The sequence below is a fragment of the Poecilia formosa genome, unplaced genomic scaffold, assembly GCF_000485575.1.
Source record: "Poecilia formosa unplaced genomic scaffold, Poecilia_formosa-5.1.2 Scaffold21, whole genome shotgun sequence".
In the NCBI taxonomy this organism is placed as follows: domain Eukaryota; kingdom Metazoa; phylum Chordata; class Actinopteri; order Cyprinodontiformes; family Poeciliidae; genus Poecilia; species Poecilia formosa.
The window spans coordinates 525,840-549,158 of NW_006799960.1; the positions used below are offsets into that span (position 1 = coordinate 525,840).

At 41.1% G+C, this 23,319-nt stretch overlaps 4 protein-coding genes across 9 annotated transcripts; 2 read left to right on the plus strand and 2 right to left on the minus strand.

Annotated features, from left to right (window-relative positions):
- Positions 1-340: 340 nt before the first annotated feature.
- On the minus strand, positions 341-3,603 carry LOC103135018 (uncharacterized). 2 transcript variants are annotated; one of them, XM_007547561.2, is made up of 4 exons: positions 3,385-3,603; positions 2,403-2,484; positions 2,061-2,282; positions 341-1,963 (listed from the first exon to the last, which is right to left on the minus strand). In XM_007547561.2, the coding sequence occupies exons 1-4, from the start codon at positions 3,433-3,435 to the stop codon at positions 1,566-1,568; spliced, it is 753 nt and encodes a 250-aa protein (XP_007547623.1). In that variant the 5' UTR covers positions 3,436-3,603; the 3' UTR covers positions 341-1,565. The 2 variants fall into 2 exon arrangements, with proteins under 2 accessions (XP_007547623.1, XP_007547622.1); XM_007547560.2 differs by having other exon boundaries at positions 2,394-2,484.
- Positions 3,604-4,280: 677 nt separating this feature from the next.
- klhl7 (kelch-like family member 7) lies at positions 4,281-10,015 on the plus strand. 4 transcript variants are annotated; one of them, XM_016669244.1, is made up of 12 exons: positions 4,281-4,721; positions 4,812-4,914; positions 5,289-5,382; positions 5,840-5,964; positions 6,049-6,224; positions 6,306-6,480; positions 6,597-6,739; positions 6,876-7,137; positions 7,305-7,506; positions 8,882-8,979; positions 9,071-9,254; positions 9,446-10,015. In XM_016669244.1, the coding sequence occupies exons 1-12, from the start codon at positions 4,593-4,595 to the stop codon at positions 9,603-9,605; spliced, it is 1,851 nt and encodes a 616-aa protein (XP_016524730.1). In that variant the 5' UTR covers positions 4,281-4,592; the 3' UTR covers positions 9,606-10,015. The 4 variants fall into 4 exon arrangements, with proteins under 4 accessions (XP_016524730.1, XP_016524728.1, XP_016524729.1 ...); XM_007547556.2 differs by having other exon boundaries at positions 4,282-4,721; positions 6,897-7,137; XM_016669242.1 differs by having other exon boundaries at positions 4,281-4,914.
- aste1b (asteroid homolog 1b) lies at positions 9,712-15,764 on the minus strand. Of its 2 annotated transcripts, none has more exons than XM_016669241.1 (7): positions 15,685-15,764; positions 14,806-15,056; positions 14,106-14,372; positions 13,018-13,970; positions 12,054-12,285; positions 11,791-11,983; positions 9,712-11,693 (listed from the first exon to the last, which is right to left on the minus strand). In XM_016669241.1, the coding sequence occupies exons 2-7, from the start codon at positions 15,041-15,043 to the stop codon at positions 11,381-11,383; spliced, it is 2,196 nt and encodes a 731-aa protein (XP_016524727.1). In that variant the 5' UTR covers positions 15,044-15,056; positions 15,685-15,764; the 3' UTR covers positions 9,712-11,380. The 2 variants fall into 2 exon arrangements, with proteins under 2 accessions (XP_016524727.1, XP_007547617.1); XM_007547555.2 differs by lacking the exon at positions 15,685-15,764 and adding an exon at positions 15,276-15,472.
- smarcc1b (SWI/SNF related BAF chromatin remodeling complex subunit C1b) lies at positions 15,567-23,203 on the plus strand. The gene is made up of 28 exons (XM_007547562.2): positions 15,567-15,822; positions 16,165-16,284; positions 16,987-17,072; positions 17,167-17,248; positions 17,336-17,428; positions 17,548-17,617; positions 17,714-17,783; positions 17,937-18,012; positions 18,416-18,541; positions 18,803-18,882; positions 18,984-19,090; positions 19,196-19,255; positions 19,343-19,371; positions 19,511-19,626; positions 19,726-19,797; positions 19,888-20,001; positions 20,072-20,225; positions 20,309-20,419; positions 20,509-20,568; positions 20,747-21,005; positions 21,085-21,156; positions 21,255-21,295; positions 21,378-21,486; positions 21,587-21,717; positions 21,982-22,116; positions 22,416-22,548; positions 22,705-22,788; positions 22,892-23,203. The coding sequence occupies exons 1-28, from the start codon at positions 15,667-15,669 to the stop codon at positions 22,957-22,959; spliced, it is 2,814 nt and encodes a 937-aa protein (XP_007547624.1). The 5' UTR covers positions 15,567-15,666; the 3' UTR covers positions 22,960-23,203.
- The last annotated feature ends 116 nt before the right edge of the window (positions 23,204-23,319 follow it).

Consider the following 23,319-nt stretch of genomic DNA (forward strand, 5'->3'; position numbering starts at 1 on the left):
TTTTCAATCCAGATTCAGACAGTGAAGTTTAAAAATGTGACAAAGACCAAGCATTAAGGTGACTCTCTGCTGCCCCCTTCTGCTTTTTATAGTTATATGCTCAGAAAAATTGATCAGTTAGGTTACTGATAGGCATGTAGATAAACTGAAAATATGTGTTTTAAAAAACATGTGGGCCTCGGACTTTATCATAATTATACTATACCACAAATATTGAAAATAAAATTACGTCAAAAACACATAAAGCAATAAGTGATAGAAAAAAAGAAAAATAACCACCACGTAAATTAGTATATTTCTGTATTTGCCCTCTTCAGGTGTCCTCACTGTGACCCTCGAAGAATATTCAGGTATAGGCAATGGATGGATACATGAATTTCTGTATTCTTGTATTAACTTATTCTTGGTCAAATAGAAAAAGCACCGTACATACAATTGCATTTTTACGCTAAGATTTACATTTCCAGTTTGCTGTGTTGTTTTTGCTATTTTCATTGTTGTTTATTGTAGTGTTATTAGTATTGCTGTTGTTCTGTGTTTATTTGTATGCTTATATTTGACAATCACTTTAATCAGAATACATTTGTGCATTGACGGGCAAAAAAAGCACATAAGATGTGTAAAAGGCCGGCAAGAAATACAACAGGTGCAATTAAAATCAAAACAAGGCACTGAACAGTGCTTTTGTCAGTTGCAGTAAGTTAATTTCTAAGACTAGTTAGGGCCATTATTATTTAAATTTAAGACCAACATGAATCATGTAAAGAGGAGAGAATAAAAAAAAGAAATGAACATTTTAAAATAGAATGTGACTAAAAATGTCTTCGAATCTATTAAATAAAATCTGGACATTTGAAGATTTCCCAAGGCCTAAAATTTAAACAAAGACAAAACTGAAATAAAGCAAATATAAAACAACAACAAAAATTAAAATAAGACAGTGGTGTGAAAAAAAACAACACAAGTGAAACTATAAAAATGAGAACAAACATCAATTAAACAAGCTAACAAATAATCAGTCTATAAGCCAACTAGAAAAACCAACAAAATGCCTAGATAATATGTATTTTTTAAGTCAAAGAAATTTGCCATAATTGATGAAAAAGTAAACATTTCTATAGATAATTGGCTAAGTATAGTGATGTACGGCTGAAAACATGGTCCGGTGGTATTTTTAACCTCTGAAGATGGTTCCCTTTAATCCAAGAAGCAAAGTCTGAAACTTACCACGATTCTGTGAGTACTTTGCTGATAATAAATTTGGCCACCGCAGTTTATTTTGTAAAAGAAGAAAAAAACGAAAACAATGACATGTAACGTTCTTTGCTATCATCTAGTTTCCCACATGCAAAATGTTTTCATTTTTCTGCTTTCTGAACATTTAAAAGAAAAATTTGAATTCAAGATTTCAAGATCTTGAATCAAGCATGGCACAAAGGGTCACAAAGATAGAACATTTCTAAGCTTGTAATTCAACCGTTCCAGATAATAACATATATCACAAAGATAAGTGTTTTTTTTATTATTATTATTTTTTTAAATGAACTATTTAAAAACTGTGGAAATTATACATCAATCCCTGCTATCTGTACAGCTTCAGTGTAAACTTCATCTGCCTGTTTCCTGTATCTCTGAGATAACTCTTTAGCCCTTCTCACTTCCTTGATATTCTCTTCCAGGTTGTCATTCAGTCTTCCTTGTTCTTGGTAGGTTTCTGCTGCTCCCTTCACTTGCTCAACCATTTGACTGTTGCTCCGTAGCAGCCAGTCCATAAGCTGAAGGAGTTTGGCACCCTTTGAGACGGTGGCTTTGGCGCTGTCTGAAATACCCCTGAACTCATTCTGGGCTCTCTGCAGAGCGAGAGGCAGTGGCTCCTCCTCAGTTTCTCCCTCTGGGCCCACAGGATCCAATATGAGGGAGAAGTCATAGCCCTTCATCTTCAAAGACACCCTGTATGTGGTCTCTGACGACAGAAAGGTGGACAGAAATTAAATCAACCAACAGAAAAAAGAACCACCTGCTTATTATGCTGCTTTCAACAAAAATTGTTTGCTGCTCACCATGCTCCTTCCTTATCGCCCCTATGCACTCGGCAAAATCCAGGTTATCAACATCTGTAATGTCGCAGCTCTGTTTCAACTTTCTGATGTGTCCAACCATGGCTTCATAGTGTGCCTGCTGCTCATTGAAGATCTCTGCCATGTCAGTAAACCTGTGATCCAACTCTGGCACATTCACCCGTCTCATCACCAGCTTTCCACTCCTTTTCACTATCGGCGCATCTGGACGTCGCACAAAAGACACACAAAGGCGGCAGGCAAAAAGAAAAGCGTGAAATAGAAGAAGATTCTGGAATTCATACAACATTTCAGTGCAGATCGTGAAACGCAGACCTGGCTTACCGTTGTGAGCCGAGGGGGCCCGTCTGGCTGATTCAGCTTCAGTCACTTCAGATGGAGATCCAGGCTGCAACAAAGGCTGCCTCTGAAACAGCAGAGATGGTTCTCTCATATTTATACACACACAATGTTGGTCTCATTTAATTAATCCCCTGTAAAGATGTGTTGAGAGATTAAAAAATATATATATTTTATTGCTGTAGCATAATCTTATGCAAGACATTAAAAAATATGGTTAAATATACACAGAAATAGATCAAAAGAGTAAAAATCAGCCTCCTTTCTGGCCATCTCACTCCCTAGATCTACAATTCATAGATTTTAGATATAAAAAAAGGTCAACCTAATGGCCATAATTTTACAGGAGTAACTAATGCTGTCCTAATGGCAAAAGACAACAAAGTTTTGTACTGTAGAAATTGAGCAAAACAATGAGAACAGCAAAACCTATTATGAAATTTAGATCTAAAGTGAGTTTTGTTTACAGCCTCTCAAGCAACAAAAAAAAAATCATCTTCTATAAACATACATAGACGTGATTTATCCTCCCGATTACCAGGAAAAAATATTGTCCAATCACCAATTTTTTTAAATCCCACATTCTTTGTAAGATAATAAAAGGTTTTATACACTTTCTTTGTCTCTTCCCATAAAATGTGTTATTACTGATGAACGCAATTTTCATGAATTAGAAAAAGATACGTACAAAAGTCCCACTCCTTCACATGTGGTATTGAAAAGCCCTAAATGTCCTCTCCAGATACCAAAAGAAATTAATTCAGTAGAATGTAGGGGGTGGGAGATATTCAAATTTAGAAATGTCCTCTACAGAGGACAAAAATGAACTACTGGTAGTCAGGAGGATATAGTTCTTGTACACATAATACGTTCGAGAAAACTACTGAAGCTCGACAGATCTCTCCATTCGTTTCATTTTACTCGCGAGAAGTTATAGAAACCTCGGTGCGATGTATCGACAGCATACCTCGCCGAGACTGTCGCTGGAGACAAAGCAACAGCAGAGGAGACGGAGCATTTTCACCAGCGTTAGTTTCCTTTAGCTTGTTTTTAGGTCACTTATTGTGTTCATGAAGTTTTTGTCGTCCACATTCCACATGACGTCAGTGTCACGCGGGCCATGAAAAAAAATCTTCCGTGCTATGCTTGAACGTTGTAACTACAGGTGAGCGTCAGATGACAGACGCACACACACGCACACACATACGCACGCACACAAGGTAAAAGCACTGAAGGCCTGATACTTGCATTTGCACCGACAGATATGACTACCAAAATGACAGTCTATTCCAAACTGTTATTGCATTTCATGGATTTTATTGGTAAATGTAGCTAAATTTGTAAAAAAAAATTAATAAACTTGGAAAAAAAAAATAATACACAGACACAGCCACAACAGACAAAATTAATCATCATACAAACAATTAGGTCCCAAAAGGTTAAGAAAAAGTAAAAAAATGTAAGAATTTCTTTAAACAACTGCTTTGCCCAATACAGAAACTGTTAAAAGTACATACATACAACCTAATCTTGCCCCTATCAGTTATTAATAACTAAAAAAAAAAAACCGCATCTGTGAAAATCAGAGTTGGATGAAGACTCACGTTTATTTGATTACTTTGTGAAGAAATGTTTTCTAAAGCTTCCTTAAAAGTTGCACTTTTTTCACGTCAACAATTGAGGAGGAATATGTAAGTCCATGTAAGTGTCTCTCAGAGCAGTAATCTCCAACTTTTATTTATTTATTTATTTATTTATTTGTTTATTTATTTATTTAAAAGTATGTATATAATTCTATTTAAATTATCACAAATATTTACTGTTCTTATTAAACTCAACCGAAGGGGGCAGCATAATTCCTTCTCTGGAACTCCTACGCAGCCTCGACGGTGGAGAAGAAGACGACAAAAGAAGGGAGATACAAAGCTAAGCTGAGCACTATCTTACTAAATTAATGCTCAATCTCCCATAAGTGTCTAGTTTCTGTCCTAGTCACCCCATTAAGAAAAGTGACATCTAACATTCGTTTTTAAATTTAAAAATTGAAAACAAGTCGTTGTCTTTGTTAGCACGAACAACGCTGGCTGGTTGCTGAGCGACAACAAAAGCCACACACCGCCGGCAGCGAGCCTGCTATTGCTTTACGTGAGCTAGTCAGACAAATACCTACCTGACATGACGGGCGTAGCGTCTCCGGAGAAGGCAGCAAGCTCCAAGAAGAAGAGCGAGAGGAAGTGTGCCTCCAAAGAAGAATACAGGCAGCTGTCCGGCATCATGGCAGGCATGAACATTCTCAGAAAGCAGGTGCAAAGATTTGTTTTAAACTGGCTTTGCATGGGAGATGTGTCTGTTTTAATGTATTACCGCCCAATTGTGCTTGGTGTTTACCTCAAGGGCACACTCTGTGATGTGACCCTGGTGGTTCAGGGGAAACACTTTCCTGCCCACAGAGTGGTCCTCGCTGCTGCCAGCCACTTCTTCAGCCTCATGTTCACCAGTAAAAATCACACACGGACACATGCAAAAAAAAAGTTCTTTGTAAACATCATTGCAAATTATGTTTAAAGCTACAAACAAGATTTTTCCGTAAGATCACTCAAATTTACTTTAAATACAGATTCTCAGATGATTACCCTGATTCCTGTGCCAATATACACAGGAATCATATTTCCTGTGCATATTGGGAAATATTTTTTCTTAAGAAAATGTATATATATATTTTTTTTCTTAAATGCACTTTTTAAAAACTTTGTGCATTTTTAAACCGTCCATTGAAAGTCTATGCTTAGTACAAAGAATTTATATATAAAAAAAACCCCCCACAATGTTCAGTTTGGTTCTCTTTTACACTGCTTATTTTCTCGTGTCCAGCCAGAATGATGGAATCAATGTCTCATGAGGTGGAACTGAGGAGTGCTGAGCCCGAGATCATTGAGCTGTTGATTGAATTCATTTACACAGCAAGGTAAGATTCTGCCATAAAATGTCTTCTCATGCTTTGTCATAAATATGTAGTTTGTGGTTCCCTTTCAGTCGATCCACTCAGTACAACCCTCATATAACGCCCCCACATGGCCTGACTGAAGACACCTTGAATCACACCTGTTGGACAATGACGGGTGATAATGGGTGGCAGGCCCCACCTGGATATAAATAACCTATCATCACTGACGGTTCTAAAGGGGATTTGATATCTCGAAAGAAATGGCATAACATTGCTTGAAGGACCTACATAAACAAACGGGGTCACTCACTTACCTCCCTCCCTTCTTGGAGCTATGTGTTGTACCTCGTTTCTCTTCTTTAGGGAACAGTGGTTATATTCATAACATTTTATTAAAGAAAGTCCAAATGTTTCTAAATGAGGCTTATGTTCTGTGTGTTTTTGTCTCCCCCCCCCGATACGTGTCTTTGTGTGTCAGAATCTCTGTGAACAGCAGCAACGTTCAGTCTTTGCTGGACGCAGCCAACCAGTACCAGATTGAGCCAGTGAAGAAGATGTGTGTGGAGTTCCTTAAAGGACAGATCGACGCCACAAACTGCCTGGGTACATGCTTGAAATACAATCCCAGGTCCAACAAATTACGGCGATGAGTTGTATTTACTGGTTTGTCTTTCTGTCCTTGTGCAGGCATCTCAGCCTTAGCAGACTGTATGGACTGTCCTGAGCTGAAGGCCGCAGCAGAGGACTTTTTCCAGCTCCACTTTACAGAAGTCTATAAGCTGGATGAGTTCTTGCAGCTGGACGTTACGCAGCTCACACATTTGCTCCACCAGGACAAGCTCACTGTTCGTGCAGAGGCTCAGGTACGCACAAATTCAATTTATAGATTGACCGTGGTAACTTTGTTTTTCTGATCTGCTTTTTTTCATACGTTTGTGTTTTAGATTTATGACGCGGCGGTGCGTTGGCTGAAATATGACGTGTGCAACAGAGAGCAGTACATGGTGGAGGTGCTGGGGTGCGTTCGCTTCCCTCTGGTCTCCAAAACCTTCCTGTCAAAGACCGTGCAGGCAGAGCCGCTCATCCAGGACAACCCGCAGTGCCTCAAGATGGTCATCAGTGAGTAGGAAGAGAGCAGGGGTTTATTTGTTAAACGGAATTGTGCATTATAGATAAGCATTTTATTCAGAAGAATAACGTTGGTTGACGTCAGCATCCCACTTCTTTTCTCCAAGGCGGGATGCGTTACCATCTATTGTCTCTGGAGGACCGGGAAGACCTGGGAGAGAGCAGCCGGCCACGGCGCAAGAAGCACGACTATCGCATCGCCTTGTTCGGAGGCTCGCAGCCTCAATCCTGCCGCTACTTCAACCCAAAGGTATTAGGGATATATATGAAAACACATCTGAGCACGAGTGCTTTGATGTTGGTGCAGAAGCATTTGCTAGGTATATCCTTCAAAATCATTTGAGTAATCTCCATAAAACCATGTCTCTTCGAATTGTATTGGTGAAGCGTCGGTGTTCTCCATGCAGGACTCCACCTGGACAGACATCCGCTGCCCCTTTGAGAAACGCCGCGATGCCACCGCCGTCTTCTGGGACAACGTGGTGTACATCCTGGGGGGCTCGCAGCTGTTTCCTATTAAGCGGATGGACTGCTACAATGTCCTGAAAGACAGCTGGTATTCCAAGCTAGGTCCACCCACTCCTCGCGACAGCCTGGCCGCTTGCGCTTCTCAGGGCAAGATCTACACATCGGGCGGATCGGAAGTGGGTAAGCGTCAAGATGCAGGATAAAAACCTTTCAGATGTTAGACTGAGTTATTTTTATTTCTACTAATGGGGATGCAGACAGTGAAATGCAGTGGTTTAGTTGAAGTTGTTGCACGTGTGAGGCTTGTGGTCATTGGATTCCGGTGTTGTCTGCGTGTCCGTCTGCAGGCAGCTCGGTTTTGGACCTTTTTGAATGTTACGACACAAGGACAGAGTCATGGCAGGTGAAGACCAGCATGCTGTTGGCCCGCTGCAGCCACGGCTCCGTCGAAGCCAACGGACTCATTTATGTTTGTGGAGGAACGGTGGGCAACAACGTCTCCGGGAGGATCCTCAACAACTGCGAGGTGTACGACCCCGGCACACAGCAGTGAGTACAATGTGCCGGAGAAAGGATAGGGAGTGTGGCGAAAACGTTAAATTAATCAGTGACGGTGAAGCTCGTGAGAGTTTAGTGAGGTTTAATTAATTGCTGGTCAAAGGAGATGATCGGCCCACAACACGGAGAGTGTAATCAAGACTTCCTTCAGAGTCCAACGTGCTTAGTCCATTTGTTCTCATCAGAGACAAACTGTTTCTTGGTTTTCAATTGCAGTCAGCCTTCACCCCGTTCCTCTCTCAGCTCTTCCCTGGGTCTGCTTAACCTTCGTGTGTTTGACGCAAACAATTCTCATTCCAAAGATTGTGTTAGGCTATAATAAACCCTCTTTGTGTAGTAAAAAAAAAAAAAGATTGCTAAATTTCTTTCAGAGCGGGAGGGATATTTCCATGACTTCCCATGTCTTTGTAGTCGATGGAAAAACTAAGTACAGCTTGGCTGCTTTCAGAGGCGTTGAGATGCAGAGTATCCAAATGTGCTTGATTAACTCATCTTCCCTGTAAAAGCAGAAGCTTCAGGACCTCGGACTGCTTTCTCTCGACAATGCGACTCAAAATTAGTTTATTCCTCCTTACTCTATGTTTATTCTGATGTTAACAGGGTGGATGATTTACACCTTTGTGTTTATCTGTTTAACATGGATTAGTTAAATCGGATGTGATAGTTTGCCCACAGACACAACAGAATGACATTTTGGCATATTCCTACAAATATGTGCAAATATTTCCCTTAACTCATGTAAATTTTAGATATTTACTTTATTTATTTTATTCATATAGTAGCGCAAATAATTAGTGGGTCAAATTCCATTAGCTTACTAATCAGTTACAATTACTGCTTCCTCATATCTTGGCAGCAGAAAGAGCAGTTAGTCAGTAGAGTTTGATATGGCAGTAAATTAGACCTCAATAATACAGACTCTGAACACAGATAATTGCGTTTTTATTAGAGGTGGCAAGAACAAAGTTCTTTCTGGCCAGGTCATTTGTTATGTCACAAAAACTCCTGTGAAGTCCTTAAAAGTCACTTTTACTGTAGCATCTGTATATAATAGTTGCCAAACATTGCACCACAAGAACAAGCTCCAAGAACTGAATGACAACCATTTTGTTCTTACAGCCCAGAGAAGAAGCTTCAAGTTTTTGAAAATTACATTTGAATCACATTTAAATAGCACATCCAAACAGAAGTCCAAGAATAACTATAATTTAACTTGATGCAGAGTAGACTTGAGGATTTTTTAAAAAATTTATTTATCTAGTAAATTTCAGAAAGGCTTTCTCAAACCAGTAACTTTTAAAATAGAACAAGCAGCTGTTGTCCAGCTGGCAACTATTTTCTCCTAAACCCTAATTGCACATTTCAGATGGCGAGAGCTGTGTGGGATGAGAGAGGCCAGGAAGAACCATGGACTGGTGGTGGTCAACAACAGGATCTATGCTGTGGGAGGACAGGGGCCTTTGGGTAACTGCGACCACCACGGGGGGACCAGTAGGGATCGGTAAACTGTACATCAGGGCAGCTGCTATACAAGGATGTTTTTGTGTTCTTGTAGGTGGACTGGATTCAGTGGAGTACTACGATATTGCCAGCAACGAGTGGCGAGCTGCCTCACCAATGCCATGGCGGGGCGTGACGGTAAAGTGTGCAGCTGTCGGCGATGCAATCTATGTGCTGGCAGGCTTCCAGGGGGTGGGACGGCTCGGGCACGTCCTGGAGTACCACACTGAAACCGACAGGTTGGTATTTTAGCTTTCTTTCCAGGAAATTCTAACTGCTGTTTAAGTTTTTTTTGTTTTTTTTTTTGCTCTGAGGTTTATGTGTGAAAGCACGACTCGATTGTCTTCATTTCGCGCGTATGCGCATTTCTGCGTTGCATTTTTCAGACCCTTAACCGATTCAAATCGTCCTCATCTTTTCCTGCTGTCAGGTGGGTGACGTGCAGCAAGGTGCGAGCGTTCCCCGTCACCAGCTGCCTGATCTGCGTGGTCGACACTTGTGGAGTGAACGAAGATGAAGATATGGACCTCATAGACTCTCAGCCGCATGCCGCGTCCTCTTCCTCAGCCCCCACCACTTCCCCCTCGTAGTGAAAGAATCTTATCTAGTGTATTTTAATTTTCGAACGTATGTTTACAGTTTTGAAAGAAACCGATTTGACTCACAAAAGGCAGGGTTTTTCTTTGTTTTTGTTGGGTTTTTTTTTTACTCCCCTGAAAGATCCAGTCGTGCTTTGATGGCTCACACTATTGTAAGAATGTCCTCTTACAGACATGTTTTTACTACATTATTTAATATTTAACTTATATTCACTCTAAAACTGCAGTTTTTTTATGTTACGTGTTGCGTTTTTCTTTTATTTCAAGCAAAAGCTTTAGTGCCATCTTAATGCTTTATAATAATACCACACACAGGCCTTTGAAGAAAATGTGTAAACATTTTATTTTCAGCTTTAGTTACAAGTAAAACAGTGGGAATAAAAATAGGAATGTAAATTCTGTACTGCTCTCATGTACATTTTTAATACATATTTGTAGACAGCACCACATGAATTAACGTTGAAGAAATAATGTTTTAAAAAAATGTGTAAAATATTCTTGTGTATTCATAAATCGCAGAAGTCATAATAGTGGTGGTCATCTTGCCCCTTTGCCATTTTCTTTTTTTTTTTTACTTTTGCAGCTTTCATGCCAGTCATGCGTCAAATCATACCAGCTGTGACCACTGATGACTTTAAAGTAATTCACTATAATCTGCTCTGCCTCCAGCTGGTCAGTAATACTTACTTTTATTTGCCATATTTTATAATAAGACGACTCTCCCAATGTAGAAGCACCAGAAACAGAGTAAAATCATAATTGGACTATGTTGTAAAATTTCTGCAAAATGTAAAATCCTGGTTGAGGTGTGAGCTTTTTTATACAAGTCAATGGGTTTAAAACGGAAAATTGATCTGCAGTCGTTCCCTTTTGCTGCCCTCTTAACACTGCTTGCTTGTTGATATTTTCAAGAGTTAGAACACAAAAAATTTACTTTAACAGACTTTTTTTTTTTTTTACACAATGTTATTGGTCAAAATTTAGAAAAAAAAAAAAACAATTCAGAACTCCCATCATTGCCAAAACTGTTTGGTAGTTTGTCACTTTTTATAGCACCACATTTGGTCTAAAAAAAATCTAAGTTCAGCAGTAGAATATTTTTTTCAATACAAGAGATGCACAATCAAAATTTCCCCGTTATCTACTCGTCAGCTCTGTTTGAGCTGAATTGCCATAACTTCCAATTTTTTTTTTTGTTTCTAAATGCATTGGACACGCTTCGATCTAGTCGAGTAAAAATCAGTGGTTCTGATGCAAAAATGAAGAAAATCTTGAATACTAGTATTCTCCTTTTTTGGACTCATTCAGAACATTGAGCACATTTTTCTCTTCTTAGGCGTTCTTTGAATAAATAACCCAAATCAGCAGCTTAGACCTCAAATAAAACTCAAAATCCTCATCTGCCAGACAAAGCCTGATTGGCCCATTTCTAGTTCACACCTACTGGCATTGCTCTTATTACCTCTATAATAAAAACACTATTATTTTGCATTCAGTGTTCAGTCCTTAAGCAAACATGACTGGGTAAATATAATTAGTCTATGTATTAAAAAATGCTTGTAAAATGGTGCACGTGGTTTGAAACAGCTGATCAGAGAATTTTATACATCACATTTTAGATGGCTGCTTCAAACTTAAAACACAAGCACTGGAAGAGATTAAAATAGTGCAAAGCATGACGGCAAAGATTAACAATATTATTCTCCTCCAAAGAATAACCTTTGATCATAGTGTTCTAGATCTGTGCATTTCTCATTGCCTCTCTATCAATCCTCCTCCTCTTCTTCTTCCTCACTCATAAGGAGAGCAAACCTGTTGTTTATCTCCTCTGAACCCCTCCCTCCACCCCGAGACCATCCTCTTCCTCCTCTTCCGCCTCTCCCTCTCCTCCCTCTGCCTCTGTTCTTCTTGCCTGATCCGAAGCTGGAGGGGTTTGCCTTGAGGCTGCAGCCCTTCACAGCATCCAGCAGGCAGAAACAGAGCTGTCCAGATAAAGACCCACCAGGCAGTAACGACTCCACAGGCCAGCCTTCTTTCAGGTACCTGAAGAGGCCGTGCACCAAGGTACCGCTGAACAACCTAAGCAAGAAGGATTTTTTTTTTTTTCATTACAGGAAATCTAGCTCGTACCTCAATAGGTGGTTGAATATGTAGAAAAATGTTTCAATCCTCTTACAATGACACATTGGGCTCGGGCAGCGGCACCAGCAGCAGCTGATTCAGGCACAGGGCACTCCAGAGGCAGGACTGCCATTGGCTGAGGCAGTGGGTCGCCCCGACGTCCATTCTTCGTCTTTCACCAGATCTCACCCGCTGGCGATCTAGCGCTGACAGAAAACCTCGCTCGGCGGCCCAGTTTAGCTGTGGGGCTAGAACGTTTCACCTGTTAAGAGGCGGATCTCTCGACTTGACAAACTGCATATTTTCAAATCAACTAACCAACAGGTACTTTGCGGGGCGCTCCAGGCTGATTGTTTGATGTCAACTCTCCATAAATCATGCCTATCACTAAAGCCTGCAGCAGGGGCTGCGAAGGCGCTGGTGTGGCCTCACGCAACCAGAATCCAGTCACCGCAACGGCAAGCTGCAGATGGAGAGGAACTGGAGCCAGGGCCGACTGCGTCACACCCAAGACTTCGAACAGGACACCAAGGCGCACTGCAGCAGGAGCCTGGATATGACACGTATTGAAAAACAACCATAGTCAAACAAGAAACGGCTCGACAGATGAACCCAAAGTCTTATCAATGGGGATTTTTCTTATTTCATCAGTCAAAAGTTAAGATGTTTCAGGCTGCTAATGAGTCAAGCAGAGCAAACATTTCCAACAAAGTCAAATCATTCAAACTGGAACAGACCTGTACTCAAATCTGTATGCATAGAGGATTAGAAAAATGCCTGTTTTGTTGTTTTTTTACTTACTTTATAATGAATTATTTTACAATTGAAATCAGTATTTTAAAGAATTTAAACTCTTCAAAATCCAAAAGATTTGCAAAAGTACCCTCAAACTTTTTCACAATACAACCACACACTTTTATTCAGTTTTGTTCCCTGCATTTGGACTTATCCTGCTATCAACAATGGACTGACCTAAAAATGTTAATTAACTTTTTAAATAATCTTACCCTGCCTTATTTAATGGTTCTCCTGAATCTTCACTAAAGGGACTGAAGTCAGCCAGCTGGTTGTTTAAGATGTCCCAAGTTCCAGATGGGAATATAAAGATGACTGAGCTTTTGCATTAGCAAAAACATGGAACAGTGTGCCTTTTTATGCAAGCAATGTGCAATTTTGTAATAATATTAAGAGATCTTGTACAATTTCCTTACACTTTGACATTTTGCACCAACTAGTTAATGAACAACCTGCAATACTGTTAATTAATACAACATGTGTTTACCTGACTGAGCCCATCCAGATGTATGTGGTTCCAGAGGATGACTGGTTCCACTTGCTTTTTGCTTAGGTTCAGGTCCAAACGGTCATACTCTTCCACGAAAATTGGAGAACCAGAGCCATGTGACTGTGTTTGTACTGGAGCTGCATTGAACACGTGTTCTGGCCCCTGCTGGCCCCTACCTCCACCACCTCTTCCTCTTCCTCTTCCCTGCATTTGGACTTGTCCTGCCTTTGCCGGCAGTGCGCCACTCGCTGGGCTTGCAGTGTTTTCAGCTTTTTGCAGTAAAATCCCATACACAGCCTGACGTATTGGTCTAGAACTACAGTGGCTGCTGGCTAGTTTGCTATTCTCCACCTGCGGGATGAGAAGGACCCTCTGCATGACAAAAGCGTCAAGAGCCAAGGGAGACAGCTGTCCCCGTGCTGCAGCCAGAGACAAGCACTCTGGCAGCTGTGCCAGACCAGATGTCTTCCCCCTTGGAGCTAACGTACCTTCGGAGAACCATGGAGCAAGAGGGCTTTGAGCCTTGATGTTGTACTCTTGCATAGCAGCCAACAGCTTGGAGCTGAGCCCACCTCCTTGTCCTCTCCTGCCTGCCCCAGCCGCTCCATCCATTAACCTGCTAACCTCCTTCAGTGCCTCCGTCACATTTGGAAACGATGACAGCCAAATAAGGATGCCCTCGACACGAGAAACGGGTGCCTTCCCCCTGCCTCGGCCACCGCCTCTTCCTAATGCACTCACGTCTGCGAGAGCAAGGAGGGTCTCGGTCTCTTTTGGAGCACCATAGTCATTACCAGTTAGGACTGCACACAAAGGCAGCAACTCGCGATTCATGCCCCCAAAACAGCGGCACAGATTGTTAGTGGTGTAACATCGGGATGGGATGTAGCGCTGAGAAGCTTTTCCGTTAAGATTGGTCCACTGGAAAAAATTAAGTGGCAGATAACCAGCTGAGATAAAAAAAAAAAGAAGAGAAGAGAAAACAAGGGGACATAAATAGCAGTGTAAATAACAAAGTGCAAGTTATTAGAAAAGGTTATTTGAATCATCAACAATGTAGGAACACTTTCACTTCAGCCACACACCTGGAAGGTCAAATATGTAAAAGTCGCTGTCATTTGTCAGCACTGGACAGTTCCACTGGCGCGCCAAGCAGGCAATCTCCCAGTCTGCCTCTGCTGGACACTGCACCAGCGGGATTCCTCTTTGATTCAGGACCTGAAGGAAGACTTTCCTTACAAGGATTGGGAGGACAGAGCCATTGCGACCATGACAAATGCTGTCTGCCTCCTTTATCCTGGACTGCAGACGCTGACGCAGAGTAGCAAACTTCTTGTCACTTGGGTCCATTCCTTAATATGATTTTAAAAAAAATTGCCTTAATAAAGTCTGTTGGTGCAAAGTCCTTTTTATCATTCAGTCACACCTATATATAGCTTTTTATAAATATAAATGTTACCAAAAGACAAGACTTTCCCTCTGAAAGGAAAAATGAAGAATTACAGAAAACCAAACGCATCACATCAGCTCAAACTTGTTAAGCCACCTATTATTTATCATGCTGCACTCTGGAGGGATGATTATTTGAGCTCATACCATTCCAGTGATTTAAAGTCTTTTTCACCAGTTACCAGAAAAAGAGACAGGTAAATTGTAGGCATATGCCACAACATTACATTGAAAGGGTGATCAACTAAGCTGCGTTTTGTATTGTTCGATAGTATAACTTATCAATTAAACATGCCAGTCATGAGCTCAAAGAACTGACAGCAACTGTATCCTTACCCCCATCCAGCACCACATAGGGCTTGATGTTACAAGTTTCCAAAGCAGATAGGAACTCGTTGAGAAAGCAGGCGAACGCATCGTAGTCTCCTCCATGCTGCTGATCAAATCCGTAGTTAAAGTAGAGGCGGAAATATAGACTGCAGCCGTCAATAACCAGCCGACTATCCCTGAACCTCACATCTTGAAGGAAGTTTCTGTTGGACTCCACATATGTTGTCAACCCCTGAACACCCATGACATCCCAGTGCCTGCAAAATGAAGATTAAAGCAAAAACATGTGAACAACAGTGATGCATGGGCAAAGATCAATACAGGATAATAACAACTAGTTAGTACGCTTGGCAGAATGTCAAGTACTAATATTATTTTCTCTTGTTACATTTCTGGTTGTTTTCGCGAATTATGACACAATAATATTAACTACAGCGACATAATGCACAAAGCCCAAGCAAGTAATTTATACTTACTAAGTTGTCATACAAACTGCAGGTAGGAAGTTAGGAGCAGTACATGTGCCACTTAACTTGTTTTCTTGAAATGCGAACGTACTTCCTTATTGGTTACATTTCAAAATAAAGGTGTGGTCTGCCATAAATCTGTTGAGATTTTAATTCTTCATTCTCCAAACAAATTTTGAAAGAAAAATAAGACACAAATATATATATAAATTTTAAAAAAAACTTGAAAAACATACCATCTATGGAAGGCTAATCCTTTACAAAAAGAAATTACCCATTATTTCACTACGGTAGAGCTGCAATCTCGCGATAGAAGACGAGAACGCAAACCGCTAACAACCGCGCTAGCCAGTTTCGTTTTTTCGTGTTTGAAAATTTATACCGTACTGCAGTGGCTACAATGTCCGGAGGAACAAACCTCGGTTTTCCGGGGACAAACCAAGCGTTGGCGCATCGCAAAAAAGACAGTAGTCCCTCTGCTCGGTTCTGGGAGAGTCCGGACACTTTAACCCAGCTGGAGGTGGTGCGACAGTGGATCGGGAAGCACTACAAAAAGGTAGCTAGATGGAAACGCTAGCCGCCCCCTGCTAGTAGTAACCCTGTAGACACACTGTAAACAAATCTCTTCTGCTGAATAACTTCACATGGGGATGCTCAGTTTTTCTTTTAAAGATTACAGAGCTGCACCGCTTTAACGTTTAGCAAAAAAAATAGAACAAAAAAAAAAAATAGCGACCAGATGTGTAACTAAATGTAAGATTAAATTCGTTGTTTAATTTCTTCCGATAAGTTGGGAATATTGCTTGTAAAGTGTAAGAAATTAACTTTTTTTTTATTTAACAAAACCATTAATAGATCAATGCCTTCTTCTCTCGAAATCCTTGTTTTTGTGTGTTAGTATGTGCTGGTGGACGCTCCATCTTGTCAGGTCCTGGCTGCAGTCACCTTGCAGCTTCTCCAGTTCCAGGAGGATGCCTTTGGCAGACAAGCTCCCAACCCTGCTCTTACAAAGCTTCCAGTGAGTGTTGTCTAACAAACGAACCTCCCACCTCAGTGGTACTTTTGTTGCCTTTCTTGCTACCTAAAATTTATCCTGGTATTGCTAGTTGTTATGTAAATATCAATGATGATGTAAAAGTAATAAGCACCTACAGGTAAAAAGATGAGATGTTCAAACTTGCTGATTTATCCTTTGTATATTCATTTATATTATTTTCTGATGTCTTTTTTAATTCCTATTTTCATTTATTTAGGTCCTGGTTCAACCTAAATAAGCCAACTGTTATAAAACAGGAATATTATGCAGCCTGATCAAACTAAAATAACTCTAAGTTATCCCCTGTTGTTAGATCTTCTATATTAGAGCCACCTAGCAACAATTCACTTTATTAGTCTGATAACAGAATATGGGAGATTTCTTCAAATTGTTGGTTGTCAAAGCTGGTACTAATTGGCACACAGTCAGCACTAAATGTCATGTTACAGACAGCTCCATTTTGTATCCAAAATGGGTAAAGAATGGCAAACTAATCTGCTCTTGTTTCCTCGACGGTTGGGAGGAAATATTTGCCGTTCCCATTGGAAATTTTCACTTCTAAAGGAAACTTCTGTTAACTTCTGTTCATTTTTTTTTCCACCATAAAACTTAAAGATTTCATCATCAGAGTAAATGATGAACATTTACTGAAACTGGGTAGCTAAATTGATCTGTTCTCTGCAGGCACATTGTTTCCTGGACTTGCAACCAGGCGGCGGACTCTGTCACATCCTAGGCACCGCTTACAAATTCAAGGTTGAACAGGGCTGGTGGGTAACAAGCATCCTGCGCTTTTACTCCTTCATATCCATCTTTTTCCCAGACAGAGATGTTTGATGTTGTCCCCTGCTCATCTTCACACAGGAGAAGGTTTGACCTGCAGAATCCGTCAAGAACTGAGAGAAACGTCGAGATGTTTGGCGTGATTGAAAAGGCTTTAATCCAGGTATCAAATCTGCAGACGTGTAAGAAAACTCAGACTTTTATACAAATGATTTTATATTAAACGGCTGTGGACATTTTGTGTCATCAGAACAACTGTGTCTCCATCCCTGTGGTATTTATTGACCCTACTGTTGACCTGGAGCTGTCCAGCAGACTCACTGGCATCATCATCAAACACAAGGTAAAGTGATCCCAACTGTAAAGGAAATATTTTCTTACATGTTGAACAGAGATTATATTTCTTGTCAGGATTATATCAGCACTGTTTAGCTCTGATATGAGTGACTTTGTTCTCCACAGGGTGCAATTACCGAGGACAGTATAATGGCCACTCATCACGTATACGGCCCACTTGCTTCCACAGAGGAGGGTCAGTGAATCTTCTTTCACATATCTGTGCTTAGTAACATATATGACCATTTTCTTTTTTTTTTTTACTCAATTTTCCATTTGTATTTATTCTCAGATGAGTGGATGCGTCCTGTTATGCGAAAGGACAAACACGTTTTGGTCCACTGGGGCATGCACCCTGACAGGTAATGGAAGAGAATACATCGCTAAGCATAAATGACGTCAGAAGGCATTATTTATTAAAAAATGTGCGCAAACAAAAAGGTTACACGCAGCAAGTTTTGTGGACCCACTGCCATATTCACTTGACTCTTAAAGAATGTGACTCTTTTTGACAGTTATGACAGCTGGCTGTCCTCAAGTGACGTGGAAGGAGACGTCGAAGACGTGCCGCACGTAGAGAGGCCATGGAGGGTTAGTTGGACACTATGCACAGAAATGAAAAAATGTTGACAAAGCTTTGTCACTATGCGTGTTTAAAGAGTAGTTTTGAGCTCTGCAGAATGTCAACCTTCACATTAAAACTTTTAAGTGGAAAAAGAACAGAACAGCTGAAGAAGCTAAGGTTGTAGCAGGCAGTCTCGCAACAGATCTATAGACTATAGAGACCTCTGCCTGGATGTCTGTAGTTGCTAACATGCTAACAGCTCAAATTCTAGGCAGTAGAGAGGATATTTAATGGTAACATGTCCTAGATGGTGGCAGAAATGACTTTCTAAATGAGCTAATAACTTGTGATCTACCTTTATTTTGTGCATTCCTCCTTTCGTGAGGATTTTTTTTTTTAAAGATTTGTGTGTGTGTCTGTGTGCTCCAGGTTCATGCAGGTTGGGTTCTGGACACAGACGTGTTTAATGAGTGGATGAACGAGGAGGACTATTGTGTAAATGAGAGGAACCTGCCGCTCATCCTTCGACAGCGAATCCACCTACAAGAAGATCAGGTTCGTGTGAATTTGTTCGCATTTAATGTTGTGTTTTTATTTAGATCCAAAACGTCGTGAAGACAACATAAAAAAAAACAACACACAATTACGAGTGTTATAAATCAATTATGGCAATTAGAAATATATATATTTTTTATGTTCTTGGTGTTTTGTTTTGATTCCAATTCTTTTCATCCTGTGAAATTGTTAATGCTTTTGTCAAATTAGGTTGCTCTCCTGATTTAAATTTTCTGCGTCTACCTGACTGTTTTCCCGCAGGACTCCAAGTCCACTCCGTTCAAAAAGAGAAGACGCTCACCCTCTCCTTCCACTGATGGCAGAAAAAAAGGGAAGAAAGGGTAATTGTTCACTGTATCCTTCAAACGCGCATATGTTTTTGGTTTGCAGCCACAAACTAAGTTGTCAGATTTAATATGTGTGTGCGCGTGTGCTGACACAGGAGAAGGCGCGGCCAACAGGAAGAGGAGCCAGAAGAAGACCTGACCAAAGACATGGAGGACCCAACGCCTGTGCCAAACATGGAAGTAGTCACTCTACCCAAGAATGGTAAAACTCCTGGAACAACATCCGTACCTAGTGAAAAAATATCTAAAATAGTGATTTTAGACATTTAATCCAATTTTGTCTTCAATTTATATTCAACTTTTGTAGTGAACCTAAAGAAAGACAGTGAGAATACGCCAGTGAAGGGAGGCATCATGGCTGACCTCGGTATGGTTGCTTTTAACACAAAAAAATTGAAACATTGACTTACCATTATGTGCACACATTTATTGTTCATTTTTGATTTTATTTCAGATGATCAGGAAGATGACTTTCCTGGAAGGGTGATTTTTTTTTTTATTTTTTTTTTACGGCGTTAATAGTATCTCGTGTGTGTGTGATGCAAAAGTTTTATAACAGAGAAGCGGATGGAATATTCTTGGAAAGTAAAACTAATATATTTATGTGAAATAATGTGTCTAGGAAGAAGATGAGGGAAGAAGTGAGATCCCCCGCTTATCAGAGGGAGAGGACAATGTCACTGAACAAACTCATCATATCATAATACCAAGCTACACGTCGTGGTTCAATTACAACAGGTAAACATTTCACCGACTTTTAACTGTTTAGCTTTCAATTACGTTATCTTCATAAATTCACGGTTTCTAAAACATATCCGTGTAAACGTTCTCCTCCAGCATTCACTCGATAGAGAAACGTGCTCTTCCTGAATTCTTCAACGGAAAGAACAAATCAAAAACTCCTGAAATGTGAGTGCCTCGGACTCTCAGCCATCTTTGTACGATTCTACAATGATGGCGAAGCTTATTTCAGGTTTGATTGTCCCTTGTGCATTTTAGCTTCTTGGCGTATCGTAACTTCATGATCGACACGTACCGGCTCAACCCCCAGGACTACCTCAGCTCAACGTCCTGCAGGCGCAACCTCACTGGAGACGTCTGTGCCCTTATAAGGTAGGGTTTCGTACGAGCGTGAAATCCTGCGGTGGCGTCTGTGCTTCAGTAAGACGTTATTTGTGTCCAGGGTTCATGCTTTTTTAGAACAGTGGGGTTTGATCAACTACCAAGTGGATGCAGAGAGCCGACCCCTCCCCATGGGACCTCCTCCAACCCCTCATTTCAACGTCCTGGCCGACACGCCGTCCGGGCTGGCACCCCTGCAGCACAAACCCCTTCAGGTCGGCTCTGTTGCTCTCACGCAGGACTCGCGTCTCCAGATTTTCTTTTGGAGATTTCATCGTAACGACTGTTGTTCTTGCAGGTGTCCGCCTCACAGCACATGTTGAATTTCCCAGAGAAGAGCAGAGAGAAACCTTCAGACTACCAGAACTTTGGTCTGCGCACCGACATCTACGCCAGGAAACACCCAAAGGTCTATATATAACTATAACTAACTATATATTATCAAACGTGATAATTTTAAGTCTGAAACTTTTTGCGACGTCTTTTTTATTTTTATAGACTAAAGGAGCAAACGCAGGACGAGAATGGACAGAGCAGGAGACACTGTTACTGTTGGAGGTGAGACTGAAAAGTTGTATTTCTTTATACGCCGTTGTGGATCCATACTTGATAAATGATCTGGCTCTATATTTAAAATATTTATTTATTTCTTACTGCTTTTTCACCTTTTTCTTAATTTTCCTGTTCAGTACATGTCATCTGACACAGAAATATGCTTTATCTTTCAATCCGTCAGGCCTTAGAAGTGTACAGGGACGACTGGAACAAAGTATCGGAGCACGTGGGCTCCAGAACGCAGGACGAATGCATCCTACACTTTCTACGTTTGCCCATCGAGGACCCCTACCTGGAGGACTCGTCGGCCTCTCTGGGGCCGCTGGCGTATCAGCCCGTGCCTTTTAGCCAGTCGGAAAACCCCGTCATGAGCACCGTGGCCTTCCTGGCGTCTGTGGTAGATCCACGTGTGGCGTCGGCTGCAGCGAAGGCGGCGCTGGGTGAGAATCGTTTGAGTCGATGTGAGGTGTTAAGTTTCAGGTAAGATGTTTTGACATGATTTTTTTTTTTTTCCCCCAGAGGAGTTCTCCAGAGCACAGGAAGACTCGCTGTATAAAACCTCTGATCCATCCAACCAGTCAGAACAAATGGGTAAAAAACACAAAACAAAAAAAAAAAGCACATAAATTACTCCAGAACGTCTGTCTGAATCCTGCTGTGTGTTATTGATCAATTTCTTTGTCGAATAGATGCAATGGAAGCGGAAAGACTTGATTCCAGCTCCCTTCAGGTAGAGAGAGAGGGAAAATTAGTAAGAGCGTTCCCCGATCACGTCGGGTGTTTCTTCCTTTTTCAATTTGCACGTGTTGCAGGTTCCTGTGAGGCTGGACGGAGTCAAGATGGAGCCTGGCGTGCCGAAAGTGGACGGAGATCAAGTTAAAAGAGAACATAGTGAAAGTATTCTGACGGAGGAGGGCGATGGTATGTGTGTTTGTTTGTTTGTGTGTGTGTGTAATGAGAACTTTTCAAAAATACTCTTGAGTATCTGTGTAAGATTAACTGTAATTTATTTGTGTTCTAGTCAGGGGGGAGGATGGTGAGAACAGGGGAGAAGGGGACGATGGGAGGAGAGGGATGGAGCTGGACCTGGTGGAGGGAAGCGTTCCCACGGCGGCGGCAGCAGCTCTGTCATCTGCTGCCTCAAAGGCCAAGGTGAAGCTCACCCTCCCCAATCATATGGAATATTTAAGGAGGAAATAGCAGTTCCAGTCTCTTAGAACTCCAATCATTGAGACTCCATTCACTCTCCTTTTATGAATCTAAGAAAAAATATAAAGCAGAGAAAAACTGAAATCTGCCTCAGCCACTTATCGAGTTCTTCCCTTTCTTCTCTCTATTATTTGTCGACATCTACTATAAATTGTTGTTTGTGTCTTAAAGGTTGTGTTTTTTTCCTCTTGATTTTGTTTCTTGTAGCACTTAGCAGCAGTAGAAGAGAGGAAGATCAAGTCTCTGGTGGCTCTCCTGGTGGAGACGCAGATGAAGAAGCTGGAGATCAAACTGAGACACTTTGAAGAGCTGGAAACCATCATGGACAGAGAGAAAGAGGCTGTGAGTATAATATATGCTTCACTGTTGCCCAAATTTGAAACTCTAAGCCTCTTGCACATTTAACTTCTGTAAAGTGAGATAAGGTTTACATCTGTGACTTTTTTTTAGTGTATAAAAGGCAATTGAATTTGATCTAAGTGCTTTAATATCTTGATAACGTCGTCAAGACATTATATCTCCTTCTTATTTGTGGAGATGTAAATTAATCTAAAATTTTGAGGAATTTTTACTCAAGTGAAGCGCTCAATAATCAAACTTTTGTGTGTGTGTGTGTGTGTGCGCGTGTGTGTGTTTTGCAGCTGGAGCAGCAGCGCCAACAGCTGCTGACAGAGAGGCAGACTTTCCATACTGAGCAGCTGCAACAGGCAGAGATGAAGGTTCGCCAGCAGAGGGAGCAGCAGGGCCAGCCGGGTTACACAATGCAACATTCAGGTCTGAACCAAATGCACAACTATCAACTGAAAGATGACACTTTTTTTTTTTTTTTTTTCACTTATCCTCACGCTAATATCCCTACTTCTCTTTGCTGCGTTGTTGCTTCTTGGTCCTATGTGTTCAGTATTGATACTTTGGTCTTACATTCTTCAGGCCAGTCTGCGGCCAACAGGATGGTACCTGGAGGAAACGGTCAGACGATGGCCCCTCGACACCCCGGAGCCCCAAATGGGATGTGTGAGTATTTTCCGACGTTGCCGCGGGGTTTTCACGTGCTGCTGTTATTTTTATTTACTTAAAGCTTTTAGAGAACTAACTGAAACTCTCCGATCTGTCTCAGACCCGTCGTCACAGCCTGATGGGACAGCATCTGCTCAGCCCACTCCTCCGTCATCCAGTCACAGCTGAACTGACCACCAGACAAGACACACATGAAAGAAATGTGCTTTAATACGGAAGGACGACTAGATTAAGTGTTCAAGTCAATTGTTTGGTAGTCCATTGTTTCTAGACTGAAAACTTTGTGAGCACATAAACCCAGCTGATGTGTGTTTGGTCATCAGTTGATTTTGTCTTATATTTGTGAAATAATTGTTCTCTGGCATCAAGAGTTGAGAAACTCGACTCATTAAAGTTGCTTTTTTTTTTTTTTTTTTTAAAGAATCTTTGTGTGTGCATCTGTGTGTTTACAAGAAAATCACTTGAATGTGGAGAGTTCAGAAATCTATTCTAACTCTGCATAATGATAGCCTAAACTTGAGCAACTCC